This window comes from Anomaloglossus baeobatrachus, chromosome 4 (assembly GCF_048569485.1).
Source record: "Anomaloglossus baeobatrachus isolate aAnoBae1 chromosome 4, aAnoBae1.hap1, whole genome shotgun sequence".
Lineage (NCBI taxonomy): Eukaryota > Metazoa > Chordata > Amphibia > Anura > Aromobatidae > Anomaloglossus > Anomaloglossus baeobatrachus.
Genome location: NC_134356.1, coordinates 437,478,508 through 437,498,694, shown reverse-complemented (window position 1 = coordinate 437,498,694; position 20,187 = coordinate 437,478,508). Strand labels below are relative to the sequence as shown.

Sequence of the window (20,187 nt, the reverse complement as noted above, 5' to 3'; positions counted from 1 at the left end):
TTGAATCCATGCGACCCTCAACTTTAACAAGATTCCCAGTGCCGGCATTAGCCACAAAGCCCCAAAGCATGATGGAACCTCCACCAAATTTTACTGTGGGTAGCAAGTGCTTTTCTTGGAATGCCGAGTTTTTTTGCCTCCATGCATAACGCCTTTTTCTATGACCAAACAACTCAATCTTTGTTTCATCAGTCCACAGGACCTTCTTCCAAAATGTATCTGGCTTGTCCAAATGTGCTTTTGCATACCTCAGGCGACTCTGTTTGTGGCGTGCTTGCAGAAACGGCTTCTTTCGCATCACTCTCCCATACAGCTTTTCCTTGTGCAACGTGCGCTGTATTGTTGACTGATGCACATTGACACCATCTGCAGCAAGATGAAGCTGCAGGTCTTTGGAGGTGGTCTGTGGATTGTCCTTGACTGTTCTCACCATTCTTCTTCTCTGCCTTTCTGATATTTTTCTTGGCCTGCCACTTCTGGGCTTAACAAGAACTGTACCTGTGTTCTTCCATTTCCTTACTATGTTCCTCACAGTGGAAACTGACAGTTTAAATCTCTGAGACAACTTTTTGTATCCTTCCCCTGAACAACTATGTTGAATAATCTGGCTTCCCATCACCCGACTCCAGTTCAAAACATTAACAATGACATATAAAGCCATGCACAACCTGTCTCCCCCCTACATCTGTGACCTTGTCTCCCGGTACCTACCTACACGCAACCTCAGATCCTCACAAGATCTCCTTCTCTGCTCCTCTCTTATCTCCTCTTCCCACAATCGCGTACAAGATTTCTCCCGTGCATCCCCCATACTCTGGAATGCTCTACCTCAGCACACCAGACTCTCACCTACCGTGGAAAGCTTCAAGAGGAACCTCAAGATCCACCTCTTCCAACAAGCCTACAACCTACACTAGCCCTCAGTCCAGTAGACCACTGCGTAACCAGCTTTGTCCTCACCTATTGTACCATCACCCATTCCCTGTAGACTGTGAGCCCTCGCGGGCAGGGTCCTCTCTCCTCCTATACCAGTCTGTTTTGTACTGTTAATGATTGTTGTACGTATACCCTCTTTCACTTGTAAAGCGCCATGGAATAAATGGCGCTATAATAATAATAAATAATAATAAATAATAATAATAATCTTTGTTTTCAGATCATTTGAGAGTTGTTTTGAGGAGCCCATGATGCCACTCTTTATAGGAGATTCAAGTAGGAGAACAACTTGCAAGTGGCCACCTTAAATACCTTTTCTCATGATTGGATACACCTGCCTATGAAGTTCAAAGCTCAATGAGCTTACAAAACCAATTTAGTGCTTTAGTAAGTCAGTAAAAAGTAGTTAGGAGTGTTCAAATCAAGAAATTGCTAAGTGTGGCCATACTTTTGCACTGGTCAAATTTTGTTTAAATGCGGATTGCACATTTTCTGTTAGTACAATAAACCTCATTTCAATCCAGAAATATTACTCAGTCCATCAGTTATTAGATATATGAAACTGAAATAGCTGTTGCAAAAACCCAATTTGTTATAAAGAAAAAAGGTTAACATTAATAGGGGTGCCCAAACTTTTTCATATGACTGTAATCAATAATAAAGCAGGACATTATTCACATTACACTTGACATTATGCATCACATATCACAACAATATTGGTGTCTTCAGAGGGAGAACGCGACCACAAGTCAACCTCTTTTTACATAACCATGGCAGTTGAAAGAACCAGACAAGGGGTTGCGGAGGCGACAGGAATGGGAACAGTGAGGTGAGTATTCATTTCTTTTATTACATCTTGTATGTTATGCTCTGAGGTCTAGAAAGATAGCAGAACATTGTGAGGCAAACCCTGGGATATGAAGATGAATTATGACTTCCAGTCATAATCGCTCTCATCACTCCATGGCAGTGCCCCCTCCCTTCTTGTTCTCAATGTCCAGCATCTGGGAAGGTGTCACATCCCACTTACACCTCCAACAGCCATCTCCTGTGATATGGAGATTAGGTGACGTGGGAACAATGGACACAGGATGACTCCCTGCCGTGACCCTGTAGTAGGGGCTGCTATCTAATTAGCAAGGCTATGGAAGTATCCAGACAGAACGACTCCAGTAAAAAATGGTTCATATCTCGCAAGCCATATTTCCGACAAATATGGCAACCATAAAAATGGTGTCTCCGCATGCGGACGATGCTGGCACACCCTTTTTATGGGAGCAGGACCTGGGGAAATACCCCAGGCGTGATATCAGCCAATGGGGAACTAGTAGACAAGTCATGAGTCCTCTCGTTCCGTAGCTAAATTCATAGCTGTCACAATGAGAGCGTTGGCGTCCGCCTACGACGCTCCCAGGCAAAGTTATGGCCCATATTCCATGTTGGGATATTGTCCATAACTCGAGCCAGGGGTGGAGCAGTGCTCCCTCTGAGGTCACTAAGGTAGGAGGGGACCTGGATTTGCCCAGGTTGATAACCCTACTTCGGCCATTTTCCAGTGTTCTTTCGCTGGGGGTCACGTGTAGGAAACATCTGTGGGAAGGATCCTAGAAACCTGGCCTACAGCGCCCCCCTGTGGCCAGACGCACAAGGTAACTGCTGGAACTGTGTATGCCTGTTTGTAACCCATGCTTTGCTTGTAACTGTACTCTGACATAACTGTATATTCTGTAGATTCCCTATTGTATATATTGTAGTTTCTAGTGTGCTTTAGGCTGATTAAATTATATAATTAATCTTGGGCTGTTCTGTTATCTCGATCTTGAATCCCACGTCTGTGTGTTCGGCTAATAGTTACCGTAAATCGGTTGGTGGCAGCGAGTTTGTGCCAAGGATTATTGTGGGGAGGCCAGTGAGATTCGGGGAGGTTTAATATATTCCGCCCGCGGAGGTCGGGGGAATATATACCCTACTCTCACCGGGGACCCTTCAATAATCGGCATAAGTAGTATAGCGGCCTCCTTGCTTATTGTCGGGCAATTCCATAATTGGCCTGACTATAAGAGGGGCGCTAGAGAGCGCATCACGTGCTCTGTCTGTCGGTCGGGAGGTATAAAGGAGGGGTGACCCCCACTTGTTACCCCCCGATTGTGACGTACTGGTAGCCAGCGCGGGGGATTTCTGAGTGACCCCCCCGGTGGTTCGTGACATATTGGTGGCAAGCGGTGGGATCGAGATAATAGTGTGTGTGAGTGTGAGACCCATACTCCCAGACACTAAAGACTGCCTGCAGCAGCTGTGGCTGCTGGGGTCTTCAGACCAGACCAACACTAGAGTGTCAGAGTGCAGATACTGTAAGGTGTGTGGAGGCATCAGGTGTCAGTTCTGTGTCAGTGACCAAAGTCTGCAACAATGGCCGAGAGCACCAGGAGCAAAGCCAAAGGAATGGCCGATGCTCAGGCCAGAGACGATGGGGAGGTTGTCCACGAGCCCTCCAGGAGCTCGACGCCAGAAAACCGTTCTGCAGAGGACAGCGCACAACCTGGCAATTATGGACAAGATGAGGAGCAGCTCACCCAAGGGTCCTCAACGAGCCAGATGCCAGCCCTCCGCTCTGCAATGGACAGTGAAGCACCAGGCTCCGCAGCGGGCCGCAGATCACCACGTGCCATTCCACCGAGCCTGGGAGGCTCGGATAGCCTTCTTCAAATGGCTATGGCCCTTCTCCAGGCTGGAGACCGGGATACCTACGAGATACTCATGGCCGAGCGTGAGCGACAGGCAGCGCGTGACGCTGAGGCTGCGGAGCGGCAAGCAGTGCGTGAGGCTGCGGAGCGGCAAGCAGCACGTGAAGAGCGCCAGGCAGAGCGTGACTACCAGCTGCAGCTAGCTCAGCTCCGGCCCTCATCAGCCACACGTGACCTTCAAGACACCAAACTTCCAAAGGTCCGTGTTGAGGACTTCCCAGTGCTGGAGAAGGATGGAGACTTGGACTCTTTCTTGACTGCTTTTGAACGGACTTGCCTGCAGCACCATCTGGACAAGGACCAGTGGGCCAAATACCTGACCCCCCGTTTAAGGGGTAAGGCCCTGGATATCCTTGGGGACTTGCCTGCTGAGGCAGATCAGGGCTACGACACCATCAAGCGGGCCCTGATCCAACAGTACAACCTCACTCCAGAGTCCTACCGCAAGAAGTTCCGGAGCCTACAGAAGGGACCAAAGGACTCCTGGGCTGACCACCGGCGGGCACTTGCCCGAGCTGCCGACCACTGGACCCAAGGCCTGCAGCTTTCCACCGGACCGGAGATCCTGGACTTGTTCATCACGGAGCAACTCTTGTGGAACTGCCCTGAGGATCTCCGCCAGTTCATGCGAGACCAGAAGCCAAAGGGGTCCACGGCTACAGCTGCCCTGGCCGATGACTACACCAACAATCGGGCTCCTGAGGCCAGGAGAGCAGCCACCAGCAGCACCTGGAGAGGGGGTAAGATGAATTCTGCGACTGCCCCACCTGCCCCTAGACTGCAGGGGGTGTCCCCCTCAACTCCCCTCTCCAGGCCCGTGGCAGAGCCAAGACGGTGCCACCAGTGCAACCTACCTGGACACTTCAAGGCCATGTGCCCTCAGCGTCCCAAGGCCCCGGCTCCGTCCCCGTCCCAAGGGCCGCCCAAGGTGTATTGTGTGGGTGGGGGTGGTGGTAGGTCCCTGGACAGCTTCCAACCTGTCACCGTCGGCCGGTCTGTGACCATAGGACTGCGAGACAGCGCCTCGGAGGTGACTCTGGTGCGGCCTGAGATGGTGTCCCCCCAAGACTTGATCCCTGGAAAAACCCTCGCTGTCTCCGGGATTGGAGGCATTGACCCGGCGCTGCCTGTTGCTGACATTTATGTGGACTGGGGCGCAGGGCGAGGGGTGAGAGAGGTGGGGGTAACTGATCGGATCCCCGCAAACGTGCTACTTGGGACAGATTTGGGGCAGATAACCTCCCAGTTTGGGCCCCCACCAAGGGCTGAACCTTCAGCCAGTACGGACATGACTCCTGACAATGTTAATGTGTTATCTATGAATGATGTGAGAGAGGGGGGAGTGAACTCTGATATTTCTGCTTGCACAGACACCATAGACACACACACAGCTGCAGCTGTGACAGGGGAGGGGGTCAGAGAAAGGTGTGACAATGCCTCTACAAGTAATCAGCCTGTGAGCTGGGATCTGTTGCCCTCTGCAGGGATAAGCAGAGAGCAGGGTGCTGCAGGGGGAGGACCAGTGTGTGGGGTGGGGGCTACCACAGCAAATGTGGGGTCCCCAGAGATTTCACAGCGGGGTTCTGTTGCTGCAGGAGGGGAACAGGCAGGTGAGATTGGGGCCGGTCCAGGAGCGGAAGTGCTCCCAGGTAAGATCTCGGTGCATGGTTCCCCCACAACCGGGGTGTCAGGAAGCCAGGTCGGTCTGCCTGAACCGGCGACTTGGTCAGGAACGGAGGAGGAGCAGGCACGACCCACGGTCGCAGCGGCTGTGGCCGCTGTCACCCGCAGTGGGAGTGCTGGAAGCCAAGGGGCCTCCCGGAGGTCCGATAGCTCTTCCCCTTCTGACCAAGTGGCAGCCGAGTCAGGTGGAGGCCAGGACACAGGTCCCGGGGTACTGACCGAAGATGTGACAGTCTCGTCGATTCTGGCCACATCTAGTCAGGGGTTTCAGGCAGCGTTAGAAGCTGACGACAGCCTGAAAGCTCTTAAGGAGCAGGCGGCACAGCCTCCCTCGGACTCGGACCCGGAGCGAGTGGTCTGGGACCAAGGACGGCTGTACCGGGCCACGGTCCAGCAGGGTTCACCGGAGGCGTGGCCCAGGGACCGACAGTTGGTGGTACCCTATCCGTTCCGGACGGAGTTGTTGCGGATCGCACATGAGATTCCGATGGCCGGACACCTAGGGATCGCTAAGACCAAGGCCAGGTTAAACCAGCATTTCTACTGGCCAAAAATGGGGGCCGATGTGGCTGCCTACTGCCGTTCGTGTGAAACCTGTCAGAGAGTGGGGAAGGCGGGGCCACACCCCAAAGCCCCACTGGTATCTCTGCCAATCATCGATGAGCCTTTCAGGAGGGTGGCTGTGGATCTGGTCGGTCCGCTGGCCATCCCCAGCAGCTCCGGGAAACGCTTCATACTGACGGTAGTGGACTATGCCACCCGGTACCCAGAAGCAGTGGCCTTGTCGTCCATTCGGGCTGACAAGGTGGCCACCGCATTGCTGGAGATTTTCTCCCGAGTGGGTTTTCCCCAGGAAATGCTCACTGACCGGGGGACCCAATTCATGTCCCAGCTGATGGAGGCCCTCTGTAAGCAAGTCCAGGTGCGACATCTGGTGGCCAGCCCGTACCATCCACAGACTAATGGCCTGTGCGAGCGGTTCAATGGCACCTTAAAGCAGATGCTTAAGATGTTGGTCGACTCCCATGGGCGTGACTGGGAGCGGTATCTCCCACACCTGTTATTTGCTTACCGGGAGGTTCCACAGGCCTCAACAGGATTCTCACCGTTTGAGCTCCTGTAAGGGCGACGTGTGCGGGGCCCCCTGGCTGTGGTGAAAGAGGCTTGGGAAGGGGATTTGGCCACCCCTGGAGTGTCGGTTATCGAGTATGTCATGCGCTTCCGGGACAAAATGCAGGCCTTGACGCAACTGGTACACGACAATATGGCTCAAGCCCAGGCCGATCAGAAGCATTGGTACGACCAGAACGCTTGTGAGAGGACCTACCAAGTGGGTCAAAAGGTGTGGGTACTGGTCCCCGTACCACAGGACAAGCTTCAGGCAGCCTGGGAAGGCCCATACCTCGTGTACCAGCAGCTCAACCCTGTGACGTACCTGGTCACCCTGGACCCTGCCCGTGGAAGGCGGAAGCCCTTCCATGTGAACATGATGAAGGCACATCATGAGCGGGAGGCATGTGCGCTCCCCGTGTGCAACCTGCCCGAGGAGGGAGAAGCGGAAACCCTCTTGGATATGCTAGCCCAGGTTAGGGCAGGCGGATCCATTGAGGATGTGGAGGTTGGCCACCAGCTCTTGGAAGACCAACGGTCCCAGCTGTGGGCCACCCTACACCCCTTCCGGGGGTTGTTTACCAACCAGCCCGGAAGGACTGACTTGGCTGTCCATCACGTGGACACTGGGGATCATCCCCCGATCCGGCGTTCAGCATGTCGGGTCTCCCTGGAGGTGCAGCAACACATGCGGCAGGAGATTGACGAGATGCTGAAGCTGGGGGTGATCCAGGCATCCAACAGCGCTTGGGCCTCGCCTGTAGTCCTCGTCCCTAAGAAGGACAGAACCACTCGGTTCTGCGTGGACTACAGGGGGCTCAATGCTGTCACGGTCGCCGATGCGTACCCAATGCCACGCATCGATGACCTGCTCGATCAGTTGGCCGGGGCTCAGTACCTGACCATCATGGATCTGAGCCGGGGATATTGGCAGATCCCCCTGACTCGCAAGGCCAGGGAACGCTCTGCCTTTATTACCCCATTTGGACTGTACGAGTCCACGGTGATGCCATTCGGGATGAGGAATGCCCCTGCCACCTTCCAGCGGATGGTCAACACCCTGCTCAAGGGACTTGAAGGGTACGCGGCCGCGTACCTGGATGACATTGCCGTCTTCAGTCCCACCTGGGAGGACCACCTAGAGCATCTAGCACAGGTGCTCAGGCGGATCCACCGGGCAGGTTTGACCATCAAGCCGGGAAAGTGTCAGCTGGCCATGAGCGAGGTCCAGTACCTCGGTCACCGGGTAGGTGGGAGAACACTGAAGCCCGAGCCTGAGAAAGTGGAGGCCATCGCATCCTGGCCCACCCCCAGGACCAAGAAGCAGGTGATGTCCTTCTTGGGGACCGCTGGGTACTATAGGAGGTTTGTTCCATGCTATAGTAGCCTGGCAAAGCCCTTGACGGACCTCACCAAGAAGAAGCTGCCCTCTGCAGTCGATTGGACAATGGACTGCGAGACAGCCTTCCGGGCCCTAAAGGACGCCCTGTCCAGCCCGCCCGTGCTACAGGCAGCCGACTTCACGCGGCCGTTTGTAGTACAGACCGACGCCAGTGACTTCGGCCTCGGTGCGGTGCTCAGCCAGGTGGACTCTGCGAGCCAAGAGCACCCAGTCTTGTACCTGAGCAGGAAGCTGTTACCAAGGGAAGTTGCCTATTCCACGATGGAAAAGGAGTGCCTGGCCATAGTGTGGGCCCTGCAGCGTCTGCAACCCTATCTATACGGGCGCCACTTCATCGTGGAGACGGACCACAATCCCCTCAGCTGGTTACACACTGTCTCCGGGACGAATGGCAGGTTGTTGCGATGGAGCCTGGCGCTCCAGCAATACAACTTCACCATTCGACACAAAAGGGGCCGTGACCACGGTAACGCAGACGGGCTGTCCCGACAAGGAGAGGTCGCGGACGGGCGCACGGGGGAACACCGGAGTGTGCTGCCCCCTAGCGCCCTCAAAAGGGGGGAGGTGTGAGGCAAACCCTGGGATATGAAGATGAATTATGACTTCCAGTCATAATCGCTCTCATCACTCCATGGCAGTGCCCCCTCCCTTCTTGTTCTCAATGTCCAGCATCTGGGAAGGTGTCACATCCCACTTACACCTCCAACAGCCATCTCCTGTGATATGGAGATTAGGTGACGTGGGAACAATGGACACAGGATGACTCCCTGCCGTGACCCTGTAGTAGGGGCTGCTATCTAATTAGCAAGGCTATGGAAGTATCCAGACAGAACGACTCCAGTAAAAAATGGTTCATATCTCGCAAGCCATATTTCCGACAAATATGGCAACCATAAAAATGGTGTCTCCGCATGCGGACGATGCTGGCACACCCTTTTTATGGGAGCAGGACCTGGGGAAATACCCCAGGCGTGATATCAGCCAATGGGGAACTAGTAGACAAGTCATGAGTCCTCTCGTTCCGTAGCTAAATTCATAGCTGTCACAATGAGAGCGTTGGCGTCCGCCTACGACGCTCCCAGGCAAAGTTATGGCCCATATTCCATGTTGGGATATTGTCCATAACTCGAGCCAGGGGTGGAGCAGTGCTCCCTCTGAGGTCACTAAGGTAGGAGGGGACCTGGATTTGCCCAGGTTGATAACCCTACTTCGGCCATTTTCCAGTGTTCTTTCGCTGGGGGTCACGTGTAGGAAACATCTGTGGGAAGGATCCTAGAAACCTGGCCTACAGCGCCCCCCTGTGGCCAGACGCACAAGGTAACTGCTGGAACTGTGTATGCCTGTTTGTAACCCATGCTTTGCTTGTAACTGTACTCTGACATAACTGTATATTCTGTAGATTCCCTATTGTATATATTGTAGTTTCTAGTGTGCTTTAGGCTGATTAAATTATATAATTAATCTTGGGCTGTTCTGTTATCTCGATCTTGAATCCCACGTCTGTGTGTTCGGCTAATAGTTACCGTAAATCGGTTGGTGGCAGCGAGTTTGTGCCAAGGATTATTGTGGGGAGGCCAGTGAGATTCGGGGAGGTTTAATATATTCCGCCCGCGGAGGTCGGGGGAATATATACCCTACTCTCACCGGGGACCCTTCAATAATCGGCATAAGTAGTATAGCGGCCTCCTTGCTTATTGTCGGGCAATTCCATAATTGGCCTGACTATAAGAGGGGCGCTAGAGAGCGCATCACGTGCTCTGTCTGTCGGTCGGGAGGTATAAAGGAGGGGTGACCCCCACTTGTTACCCCCCGATTGTGACGTACTGGTAGCCAGCGCGGGGGATTTCTGAGTGACCCCCCCGGTGGTTCGTGACAAACATGTTAAGGAATTCAATTTGCATCGAATACCTGTGATGCAAATCCAATTTCCCCATAAAATCTGCATCATTTGGCAAATACCACCTTTAGCAGATTTGATAATTTCTACCTTTATCATTTAAGAAACTATGTAAAAGGTTACTACAGCTCAAGGATTCAGGAGTATGCTAAATTTTTCACTTTTTACATGCTTTTTATAAATATTAATAATATATATGTATAAAATGTAAGAAATGCTCAATGTAAGAATGTAAACCAAAAAACAATTTATTCTATCCTCTGTAGGTGTCATGGCGGGCAGTATTTTGGGGTCTTGGACTGGAGTTTGTTTTGGGAATTTTCATTATTCGCACTGAACCCGGTTACCAGGCTTTTAAGTTTCTTGGTGAACAAATTCAGGTATTGTGTCAACACTTTTTAATTTCCACTTATCATATTTTGATCAAAATTACTTCTGTTAATATCAGTTCTAATCTCATACATAAAATTAGAGATTTGTTCCTAATACTAGATTTAGAGTCATATTGGACAAACAGAACATAAATATTAACATACCTTTCTCTACGTTCCAGATTTTCCTGAACTATACAACTGCTGGCTCAGGCTTCGTTTTTGGGGAAACCTTAATTAAAGAAGTTTTCGCTTTTCAGGTTTGTAGACAGTGAAGACTAAGCTGTTTTATGTGAAAATCTCACCGCCTTACTACTATACCCATTACTGTGCTATGAAAGGCTACGCAGTAGATTTGATAAGAGGTAATGCCACTCACCATACACATCATCTACTTAGTAAAGGCTACATACCATGTGTTATAGTGAGCAGACCCAGACTCTAGGCATTACAGGATTGCATAGCAATAAAAAAAATATTTTTATTATCCCATATGAGTACCAAGCTCTTCTTCTACAATATTTGCGGTATGACCCTACTTGTGCACCACCTTGCCGGAGTGCCATGGTTCCACTTGTTATTATACAGCCTGGTCTGTGCCAGCATAAGGTTGGGGCGTCACGGCAGCTTTGGCCACAATATAGGCTGTGCTGCCAAAGATCACAATGGGCTGCTGCCTCATCATGGCGTATTGCAGGTTTATGAGGTTATATTGCAGTTCCTTGAGTACCATGACCATGAAAAGCAAATCACAACAAAATCTGACTGGGTTTGACTTTTAGCAAAGTGCATCTCACCTTCATTATGCTACAATATAGCAGTGCCACATACCAAGCCTAAAAGTGTTGATCAGCAACCAACAAGTGCTTGCTCATTTGTTAGCTAATCAGTGACATGTTTACACTTGGGAATAAATGATCAGGAATGCTCATTTGGCCGAATACAGCCCATGTAAAAGAGCCTCATGAAGCTGTAATGCCAATTCTTCATTTTCTGATGATAAAATCTTAGCCATAGCACAGTATAAAGAACATTTTAGTATAAACAAATTACATACTAATGTCTGAATTATTATATACATTTTTGTAATGTGGAGATTTTTGTAGGTTCCCATAAATATATATTGAAAATGCAACCCAAGCTTAATCTAGAGTATGTATATAGTGATCTTTAGAAGTATCAATCTATATACAGTTCTCATCATTAAGTCTGCTTTTTATGTAGAACAGTTCTTAATCTAGGTTAATTTAAAGAGGTTACCCACAACTTTAGAATTGATGGCCTATCCTTAGGATAGGTGATCAATGTCTGATCGATACCAGCCACCCCACTAATCAGCTGCCCTCGGTGCTGACAGCAGCAGCAGGTGGCTCAGTTCCGGAACTACCCCATCCTCTGCTATCAACTGTGGCTGAATACTGCACATCCGACTCTGTTTGATTTACCGTATTTTTCGCTTTATAAGACGCACCTGATTATAAGACGCACCCCCAAATTTGGTGAAGGAAAAGAGAATTTTTTTTTTTTAATGGTAAATGGGGTCCATCTTATAATGCCAGTGTCCCTCTAACAAATCATATAGGGTATATGTCCCTCATAGCCCCCCATCCTAAAATTAGCCCCCTTAATCTGGATATGGCCCCCTTATATTGAATATAGCCCCCTTGTGATGCCACACGTTCCCCTGTGCTGCCTATGGTCCCCTATGGATTGCACACGTTCCCGTGTTAGATAACGCCCCCATGCTGCTGCCCATGGCCCCTATAGATCGCACAAGTCCCCCTGTGTTAGATATCGCCCCCATAGTGCTGCCCATGGCTCCTATATAGATCGCACAAGTCCCCCTGTGTTATATATCGCCCCCATAGTGCTGCCCATGGCCCCTATATAGATCGCACAAGTCCCCCTGTGTTATATATCGCCCCCATAGTGCTGCCCATGGCCCCTATATAGATCGCACAAGTCCCCCTGTGTCAGATATCGCCCCCATAGTGCTGCCCATGGCCCCTATATAGATCGCACAAGTCCCCCTGTGTCAGATATCGCCCCCATAGTGCTGCCCATGGCCCCTATAGATCGCACAAGTCCCCCTGTGTCAGATATCGCCCCCATAGTGCTGCCCATGGCCCCTATAGATCGCACAAGTCCCCCTGTGTCAGATATCGCCCCCATAGTGCTGCCCATGGCCCCTATATAGATCGCACAAGTACCCCTGTGTCAGATATCGCCCCCATAGTGCTGCCCATGGCCCCTATATAGATCGCACAAGTCCCCCTGTGTCAGATATGGCCCCTAGGCTGCTGCCCAAAATAAAATAAAACCCTCTTTCCTTATCTCCTGCAGCGCTGAGCTCCCTCCTGTCTGCTCCGTGCTTCTGTTCTTCCACTTCCTGGTTCAGTGCGGTCATGTGATCGGCACAGCAGGCTGAGCTCTCTGCCTGCCTGATCACACTGGAAGCAGGGACACGGGGAGAAACGCTGCAGGGTAAGTAAAGATTTTTTATTTTAGAATGAGCAGCAGCCTGGGGGCCAAATCTAACACAGGGGTGGGCATGTGCGATCACACTGGGACGCAGGCTCATATAATATGCACCGCTCACCAGCCCCTCACTGCGGTGCGATTTCAGCACCATTGGAGATGGACAGCGGCTGTGCATATTATATGAGCGGGTGCAGGAGATCAAAGGCAGCAGCCCGCAGCGTTCCCCTGTGCTCCAGAGCTGCTGCCCCCACCTCCCCTGGACACTGCAGTGTACATATATATATACCCCCCCCCCGTATATTCGGCTTATAAGACGCACCCCCTACTTTCCCCCAAAATTTGGGGGAACAAAAGTGCGTCTTATAAAGCGAAAAATACGGTATATGGGAGGCGCATGGGTAGTAACTGGCTGTGGCCGCTATCAGAAAATGGGGCAGCTCTGGAACTGAGCATTTCCAGCTGCCTGCTTCTAACACCGACACTGAGAACAGCTGTTTGGAGGGGGTGCCGGGTGTCGGACCGCGACCAATCAGACATTGATAACCTATCCTAAAGATAAGCTATCAATGTAAAAGTAGTGGACAACCTCTTTAAAGGTTTTTGCTGTTCATTCACCATGACAAAAATATCAGGCAAAGTTATTTAAACATGTGTATTACATATTTCACACTAAACGGTTCAAGATGTGACTCTTTTGTATTGTTTCTTACAGGCTCTTCCTATAGTCGTGTTTTTCAGCTGCGTTATGTCAGTCCTTTACTATATCGGGATAATGCAGTATGTAATTCTGAAGGTAAATTACTTGTATTGATATTTCTAAATAATGAATTTAATTCCCAATAAAAATTATTAGAATAAAGTAAATATTATTTTTTTTCTCAGATGCCACAATACCATGGAAGTAATTTGTGGCATTGAGATTCAGAAACGATAACACATACTCCTCAACATTGAAATTGCAACATCAAAAATAAAGTCATACATTTTCCAAAAGATTTTGTTATTCAGTATCAAGAATGAGCACCACATGCAGACATACATGTCCTTATACATCTTGGCAAGGAATCATTGAGGTTATTAATGGTTGTCTGAAGAATGTTCTGCATTGGGCATAGAAATCATCAAAATCCATTGCTGGCAGCTACCTTTCTAATTGCTGACCAATGATGTCCAGGATGTGCTGGATAGGAGTCAAGTCTGGAGATACTGCAGGTCACTTGTTTAAGCCACACAGACTGCTCACAGTAGCAAGACCAACAAGCGGCTTTATATTGCCATGCCATGAAGTTGCTCATGGGACACTTTTGAAGAAATGAGTGCACTATCTATTCTGTAATTTACATAATTTCACAATTTTTCCGTCTTTGTGTTGCAATTTCAATATTGAGGAGTGTAGGTACATAGTTAATAGAGTTGGAAAAAGACAAGTCTATCAAGTTCAACTCAGTGACGAGAGAGGTTGTGGATGAAAGGAAGAGATTTGGGTAAACTTTAGAACTTTGTTCCCTCTTATTAATCCAGATGAAGGTAAGAAAATACAAAGAAATAAACATGAACCAATCCACCCTACAAGGGAAAATGTACCCTTCATTCTCTAGTGGCGAGGGTACAAGATTCAAAAAGCAATTGTCTAGGATTTTTTTGAAGCTGCTGTGTACTATTGTGCAGGTATACAGTTTTCATAATAAAGATTCCTTGCCGTCTCTAAAGACCCTAAAGACCATTTTTTCTCCAAATGGAGAGGCCGTACCCTGGTTCATTAGGGTATGTAGGTCAGCATTTTGATGGGAAAAATAGGGTTACATTTCACAGTTTCTTCTTTGATAGAAGATGGGATTGCTGATAGAGACAACGACCAAAGTCTCTGATGATACTGTGTACATAGCCTAGGAATAAGATACTGAAAAATATTTGACAAAATGGTCAAATTCAAAATTCTAACCTTTGTAGAAACCATTTCTGTCTTTTCTAGATTTCCTGGCTTATGCAAGTAACAATGGGAACCACAGCTACAGAAACACTGAGTGTGGCTGGTAATATTTTTGTTGGACAGGTAAGAACAAGAAACACACTGCCTACATGGGATTTACAATTTGAAGAATCTCTGCTGGTGATCTGTAGATTCCTGTTCTACATTTACTAAGATAGTAACCTCTCTTGTTTTTCCTCTTCTCCCTTCATAGACAGAAGCTCCATTGCTTATTCGTCCATATTTACCAGATATGACAAAATCTGAGATTCATGCTGTAATGACAGGTGGCTTTGGAACCATTGCTGGCAGTGTGATGGGTGCATACATCTCATTTGGGGTGAGATCATTCCCATTTCTCTTCTTATTATAGTGTACCTAATTTTTGCATTAGGCTTGCAGCGTACGTATAGGAACATACTTTATGTGTGTTAATTACAAAGAAGGAGAGTATACGGTAGAATGGAAAGAAAAAACAAAAAGAGCAAAGTCTTTCTGTCGAAGTTATACATTTACAGCTTATAGATATCGGTAGGTAATACCATCATTATCTATGTATAGAACTGGGGTAAAGACATACGAAAACACTTGTTACAGCAAAAATTAAAAATCACTTTACAATCTTAAGGGGTTTAGAAACATCTTTATAACAGATTACATGCATACAGGGGTACAACATTCATAAGACAAGATGACAACTTTACTAACGTAGTACACTTCCCAGGGGGCATGACTTTGGGCATACTCTTTCCTCGCACCTTCCATTATCCAATTTTGAAACCAGAGAGGAGTAAAATTTCACAATATCAGAATAAATATATAAAGAGAAATAAATTCAATATCTTAAATACAAATTATGTTTTCAGATTGACCCATCTTCACTTATTGCGGCCTCTGTCATGGCAGCTCCATGCGCACTTGCACTCTCCAAGTTGGTTTATCCTGAAACAGAAGAATCAAAGTTCAAAAGCCAAGATGGTGTCAGGATAGAAAAAGGGTAAATTTAGTATGTCATAGTATCCTATTATAGAATACAGTACTGAGCAAAGGTTTTAGGCAGGTATATAATGCTGAAAAGAAGAATGCTTTAAAAAATAAACATGTATAGTTTATCTTTATCAATCAACAAAATGCAGAGTGAATGAACTAAAGAGAAATGTAAATCAGATCAATATTTGGTGTAACCACCCTTTGCCTTCAAAACCAACTTAATTCTTCTAGATACATTTGCATACAGTTTATGAAGGAACTGAGCAGGGAAGTTGTTCCAAATATTTCGGAAGACTAACCACAGATCTTCTGTAGTTGTAGGCTTGTGCAAATCCTTCTGTCTCTATATAATCCCAGACAGACTAAATGATGTTTAGATCAGTGCTCTGTGGCTGTTCTCAACATCATTGTGTCTGTCCGGAATTACATAAATAAACAGAAAGATTTGCACAAGCCTACATCGAAATAAGATCTGGGGTTAATTCTCCAAGATGTTTAGATCAACCTCCCTGCTGAGTTCCTTCAAAATTGTGTGCAAGTGTATCAATGACTTGATGCTATTTTTAAATGGACTGTGTCAGCATAAAATGAGTGTTCAAACTAAGCACAGTCAATTGGTGCATCACCACCAGTGTCAGACTGGTTACCGGAGGAACTTCCAGTAATACCAGGCCTGGCTTTGGTTACCTGGTTGAACTCCGGAGCTTTCCCCTGGAGCTCCGGAGTGCAGCCTGGACTGAATTTGGGGTTTGCAGGACTGAACTGCAAGCGCTGACTGATTCCCCAACGATTGCGGTTCAGTTCATGGCAGCTGTGGACAGGCCAGGCTGAACTCCGAAGCTCTCACATGAGCTCCGAAGTTCAGCCCGGCCTGTCCGCAGCTGTGAAATGTCCTGCAAACCCCCAGTTCAGTCCAGGCTGCACTTCGGAGTTCAGATGAGAGCTCCGGAGGTCAATGCAGGTAACTGCAGCCAGGCCTGGTATTATTGGAGGATCCTCCGGTAGCCAGTCTGTTTATGATTCATTTACGTGCACCTTCCCACCTGCTTGTTTTCCATCTACCTTTTCTCTAGCTCTATTAAGCCAGAGCTGTCAATCAAAGAAGAGGAAGGGGGATATAGGGGAAACAAGTGTACTGCCCCTGTGTCAGCGGCTGAGCAGCTCAGATCTGGGACCGCGGTGGCTCAAGGGGGTCTCCGGACCCGGGGGTTCATTTGAAAAGGGGAGTATGTACAGGGGAGTTAGAAGTTTGTGACGCCACCCACGGTGCGTGGTAATGTGGAGTACCACCGCTGCTGTTGGGGAGCCCGGTGGCGGTGGTATGGCAGCAAGGTGTTTAACCCCTCCGTGGGTAGGGGGTTTAACCCCGGGGTCCGGTGGTGGTAGTGAAGGGGTGCCGTTGGGAGGAGAAAAGGGGTTTTCTGTGTACTCACTCAATCCAAGAATCCTGACACCGACAGCTTGTAAACCAGAATTCTGAGCACCACTGCAGCAGGGACGGAGCACGCGTAGATCCGTGCCCTTGGTGTTGCTTGTTAGCCTGTGGCCTTTTCCGTGGCACCTTCTCTCTTGTTGGACCCTATAGTCTGGAACTAATCGGGTCCCGCTCACCTGTATGGTTAACGGAGTGAGCTTGCTCTAAGGGTTCACACTTTGGATTTGGTGGACTGTACTTTGGGAAAAGTCCTATCCCATCGGTGCGCTAGTAACCCGATTTTGGAGCGGGTGAGGGATGAATCTTGAAGACTTCACCCCCATCGGGTAAATTACCAGGACGCTTGAAACTACTTCTCAGCCTAGGGTCCGCGTACCCCGTCGTGCCCTAGCCCCTGCCCGGAGATGGCCCAAGCCCACCGGCTGCCCTCCTCGAGAAGTCCGTGCCCCGTGACACCATCCCCTGCGACTGGGGTTCCAGCTCCTACCAGGCCCAGACCAACGTCTGCCACCTAGTAGCTTTAAGGAGCCCTGCTCCTGACCTCCTCTCTCTTTCACCTCCAACACAACACTCCTCTTTTCACTTTTTCACTTTCCCCTGCCAACCCCCCAAGTGGGCGGCCCTATTCCCTTCCGGCCCCCCAATGGTGTGTCTGGTGGGTATGGTGTAAAGTGTTCCTAGGGATTGGACTGGCTCTGATCTTAGCAACACTAAAGGACCAGGATCCATAACCAAGGAGGATTGGATACTGTGGAGAAAGGCAGATTGCACAATACCCTGTGACGACCTGATAGGCCAGGGCGTCACACAAGCATGTAGGAAGGTATATATAAATGACTGGCCACACCATGATACAAGAGTGGCTGTTCTTGGTTTCAACAATCATTCTATGCTGGCAGAGTCCCTTTAAGGCAAAGGGGGGTTTGTTGATTTTATTTTGACTTTTCTTTTGTTCATTCACTTTGTATTTTGTTAATTGTTACAAATATAGTATTAATATTTCTATTTTTTAAAAGATTCGTACTTTGCAGAATTTTTTCCACACCTGCCTAAAACTTTTGCACACTAATATATATCAATACATTGTATGATGGAGTTCATGCATATACACAGAGTCTCTATTTCTATGTACTGGGGACCTGTGGGTACTCTGTATGTTGCCATATGATTTATTTGTGAATCACTACTACAGTTCCATTTTATACAAAAATGCACCCATGTAGGAGATTACAAATTGTTACTATATTGAAAACTGTGCTACTATGCAGATTATCTCCCTCATACGGCACTTTATGAAGCATGGCATACCATCATATTATGTTCTTGCTTCGCCGTAGCACAGCAGCACACAAAACTCCAGGTGTCATTGTATCTCCTCTGCACATGGATAATTTTTGGACATTTTTCCTGACTTGTGAACCCAGTATTTTTGTGAGTGAGTGAGTTGGGATTATGTGATAAGAGATTTTCCACAGCTACAAGAAACCTAAGAATTTACACTAAGTAAGGTTAAGAAATATGTTAAATAAAAAAAGTATATTAACTAACGTTGTACACTTAAACGGTGCTGTACATAATACGGCAGGCACATATAGATAATTCAGTTTGAACACTCATCATAGTTGACTGCCGCTGATTCTTGTATGTTTCTTTGCACCTTCAGGGAAGAAAAGACTGTACTGGAAGCTGCCAGCAATGGTGCCTCTACATCTGTGGGTCTAGTAGCAAACATTGCAGCCAACCTAATCGCGTTCATGGCCTTACTTTCATTCATTAACGCTGCTTTTTCCTGGTTGGGGGGAATGGTGAATTATCCACAACTCACATTACAGGTGAGAAAATGACAATGTGATACATTTTGTAGTTTTAAAGTGATAGTCATCAATCTTTCTTTGTACTACTTACTATTAATTTGTAAAACTTTTAACTCCACAGAGTAACCCAACTTTTTTTTTCATTTACAATCACGAAATTTTGCACAAACGCCCGATGTGACTCAGAGAACGTCATAGACTATGTTTTGACGGGAAAATGTAACCCCGCACTTTACAGTTACTCTCCAAAATCCTGCCTCCATTAAACTGAAAAAGGCTTTTAATAGCAACTGTCAGTGGTTGCTATAGGAACAAAATAAACTGTTAGTATAAGAAGCTTATGTGTGAGGTAATAAGATGTCGGTGGGGAGACGGCTAGAGAGAGACAGAAAGAGACAGACAGACAAACAGACACAGACAGACGGGGAAAGAGACAGACAGGGAAAGAGACAGACGGGTAAAGAGACAGACGGGCAAAGAGACAGATGGGCAAAGAGACAGACGGGCAAAGAGACAGACCTGGAAAAAGACAGACCTGGAAAAAGACAGATGGGGAAAGAGACAGCCCTGGAAAGAGACAGACGGGCAAAGAGACAGACGGGCAAAGAGACAGACGGGCAAAGAGACAGACGGGCAAAGAGACAGACAGGCAAAGAGATAGACCTAAAGAGACAGACCTGGAAAGAGACAGACTGGGAAAGAGACAGCCCTGGAAAGAGACAGCCGGGTAAAGTGACAGCCGGGCAAAAAGACAGATGGGCAAAAAGACAGATCAAGAAAGAGACAGACGGGGAAAGAGACAGATGGGGAAAGAGACAGATGGGGAAAGAGACAGACTTGGAAAGAGTCAGATGGGGAAAGAGATAAACAGACACACACATAGAGACAGACACAAAGATAGAAAGAGACAGACAGACACAGAGATGGAGACAGATAGACTGATACAAGTACAGACAGAGACATAGAAACAGACAGACAAAGAAAGACACAGACAGAGAGACAGACAGACAGCGACACACAGACAGAGACTGAGAGAGAGACAGAGAGACAGTTACTATCCCGGGCAAAGCCGGCTACTACAGCTAGTTATTCATAAAGACGCTCCCTTCTTCAGTATTAAATTTATTTATATTGGAATTGCCTTGGATGGTTCAACCATAACTCCCAAGCAGCACACTAGCTGTCTGAGGGTTATAATTGACACAGACCTTTTTTATATTTCTTAAATCCAATCACTCACTCATGTAAATTGCATATAAAAACATCTCCAGAATCCAACTTTTCTGACCTTTGAATCTGCAAAAACTCCTACTGTAACTTTTATTCATTCTTGTCTGAACTACTGCAACTCTCTG

At 48.0% G+C, this 20,187-nt stretch overlaps 1 protein-coding gene across 2 annotated transcripts in view; it reads left to right on the top strand.

Moving 5' to 3' along the window:
* The window catches only part of SLC28A1 (solute carrier family 28 member 1), a 300,208-nt gene that overhangs the window by 103,492 nt on the left and 176,529 nt on the right, over positions 1-20,187 (top strand). For both annotated transcript variants that reach the window (XM_075345491.1, XM_075345490.1), the window contains exons 7-13: positions 10,039-10,152; positions 10,326-10,403; positions 13,337-13,417; positions 14,597-14,677; positions 14,808-14,933; positions 15,460-15,590; positions 18,682-18,850. In XM_075345491.1, coding sequence (XP_075201606.1) covers positions 10,039-10,152; positions 10,326-10,403; positions 13,337-13,417; positions 14,597-14,677; positions 14,808-14,933; positions 15,460-15,590; positions 18,682-18,850 — 780 coding nt within the window. The remainder of the gene's footprint in view (positions 1-10,038; positions 10,153-10,325; positions 10,404-13,336; positions 13,418-14,596; positions 14,678-14,807; positions 14,934-15,459; positions 15,591-18,681; positions 18,851-20,187) is intronic.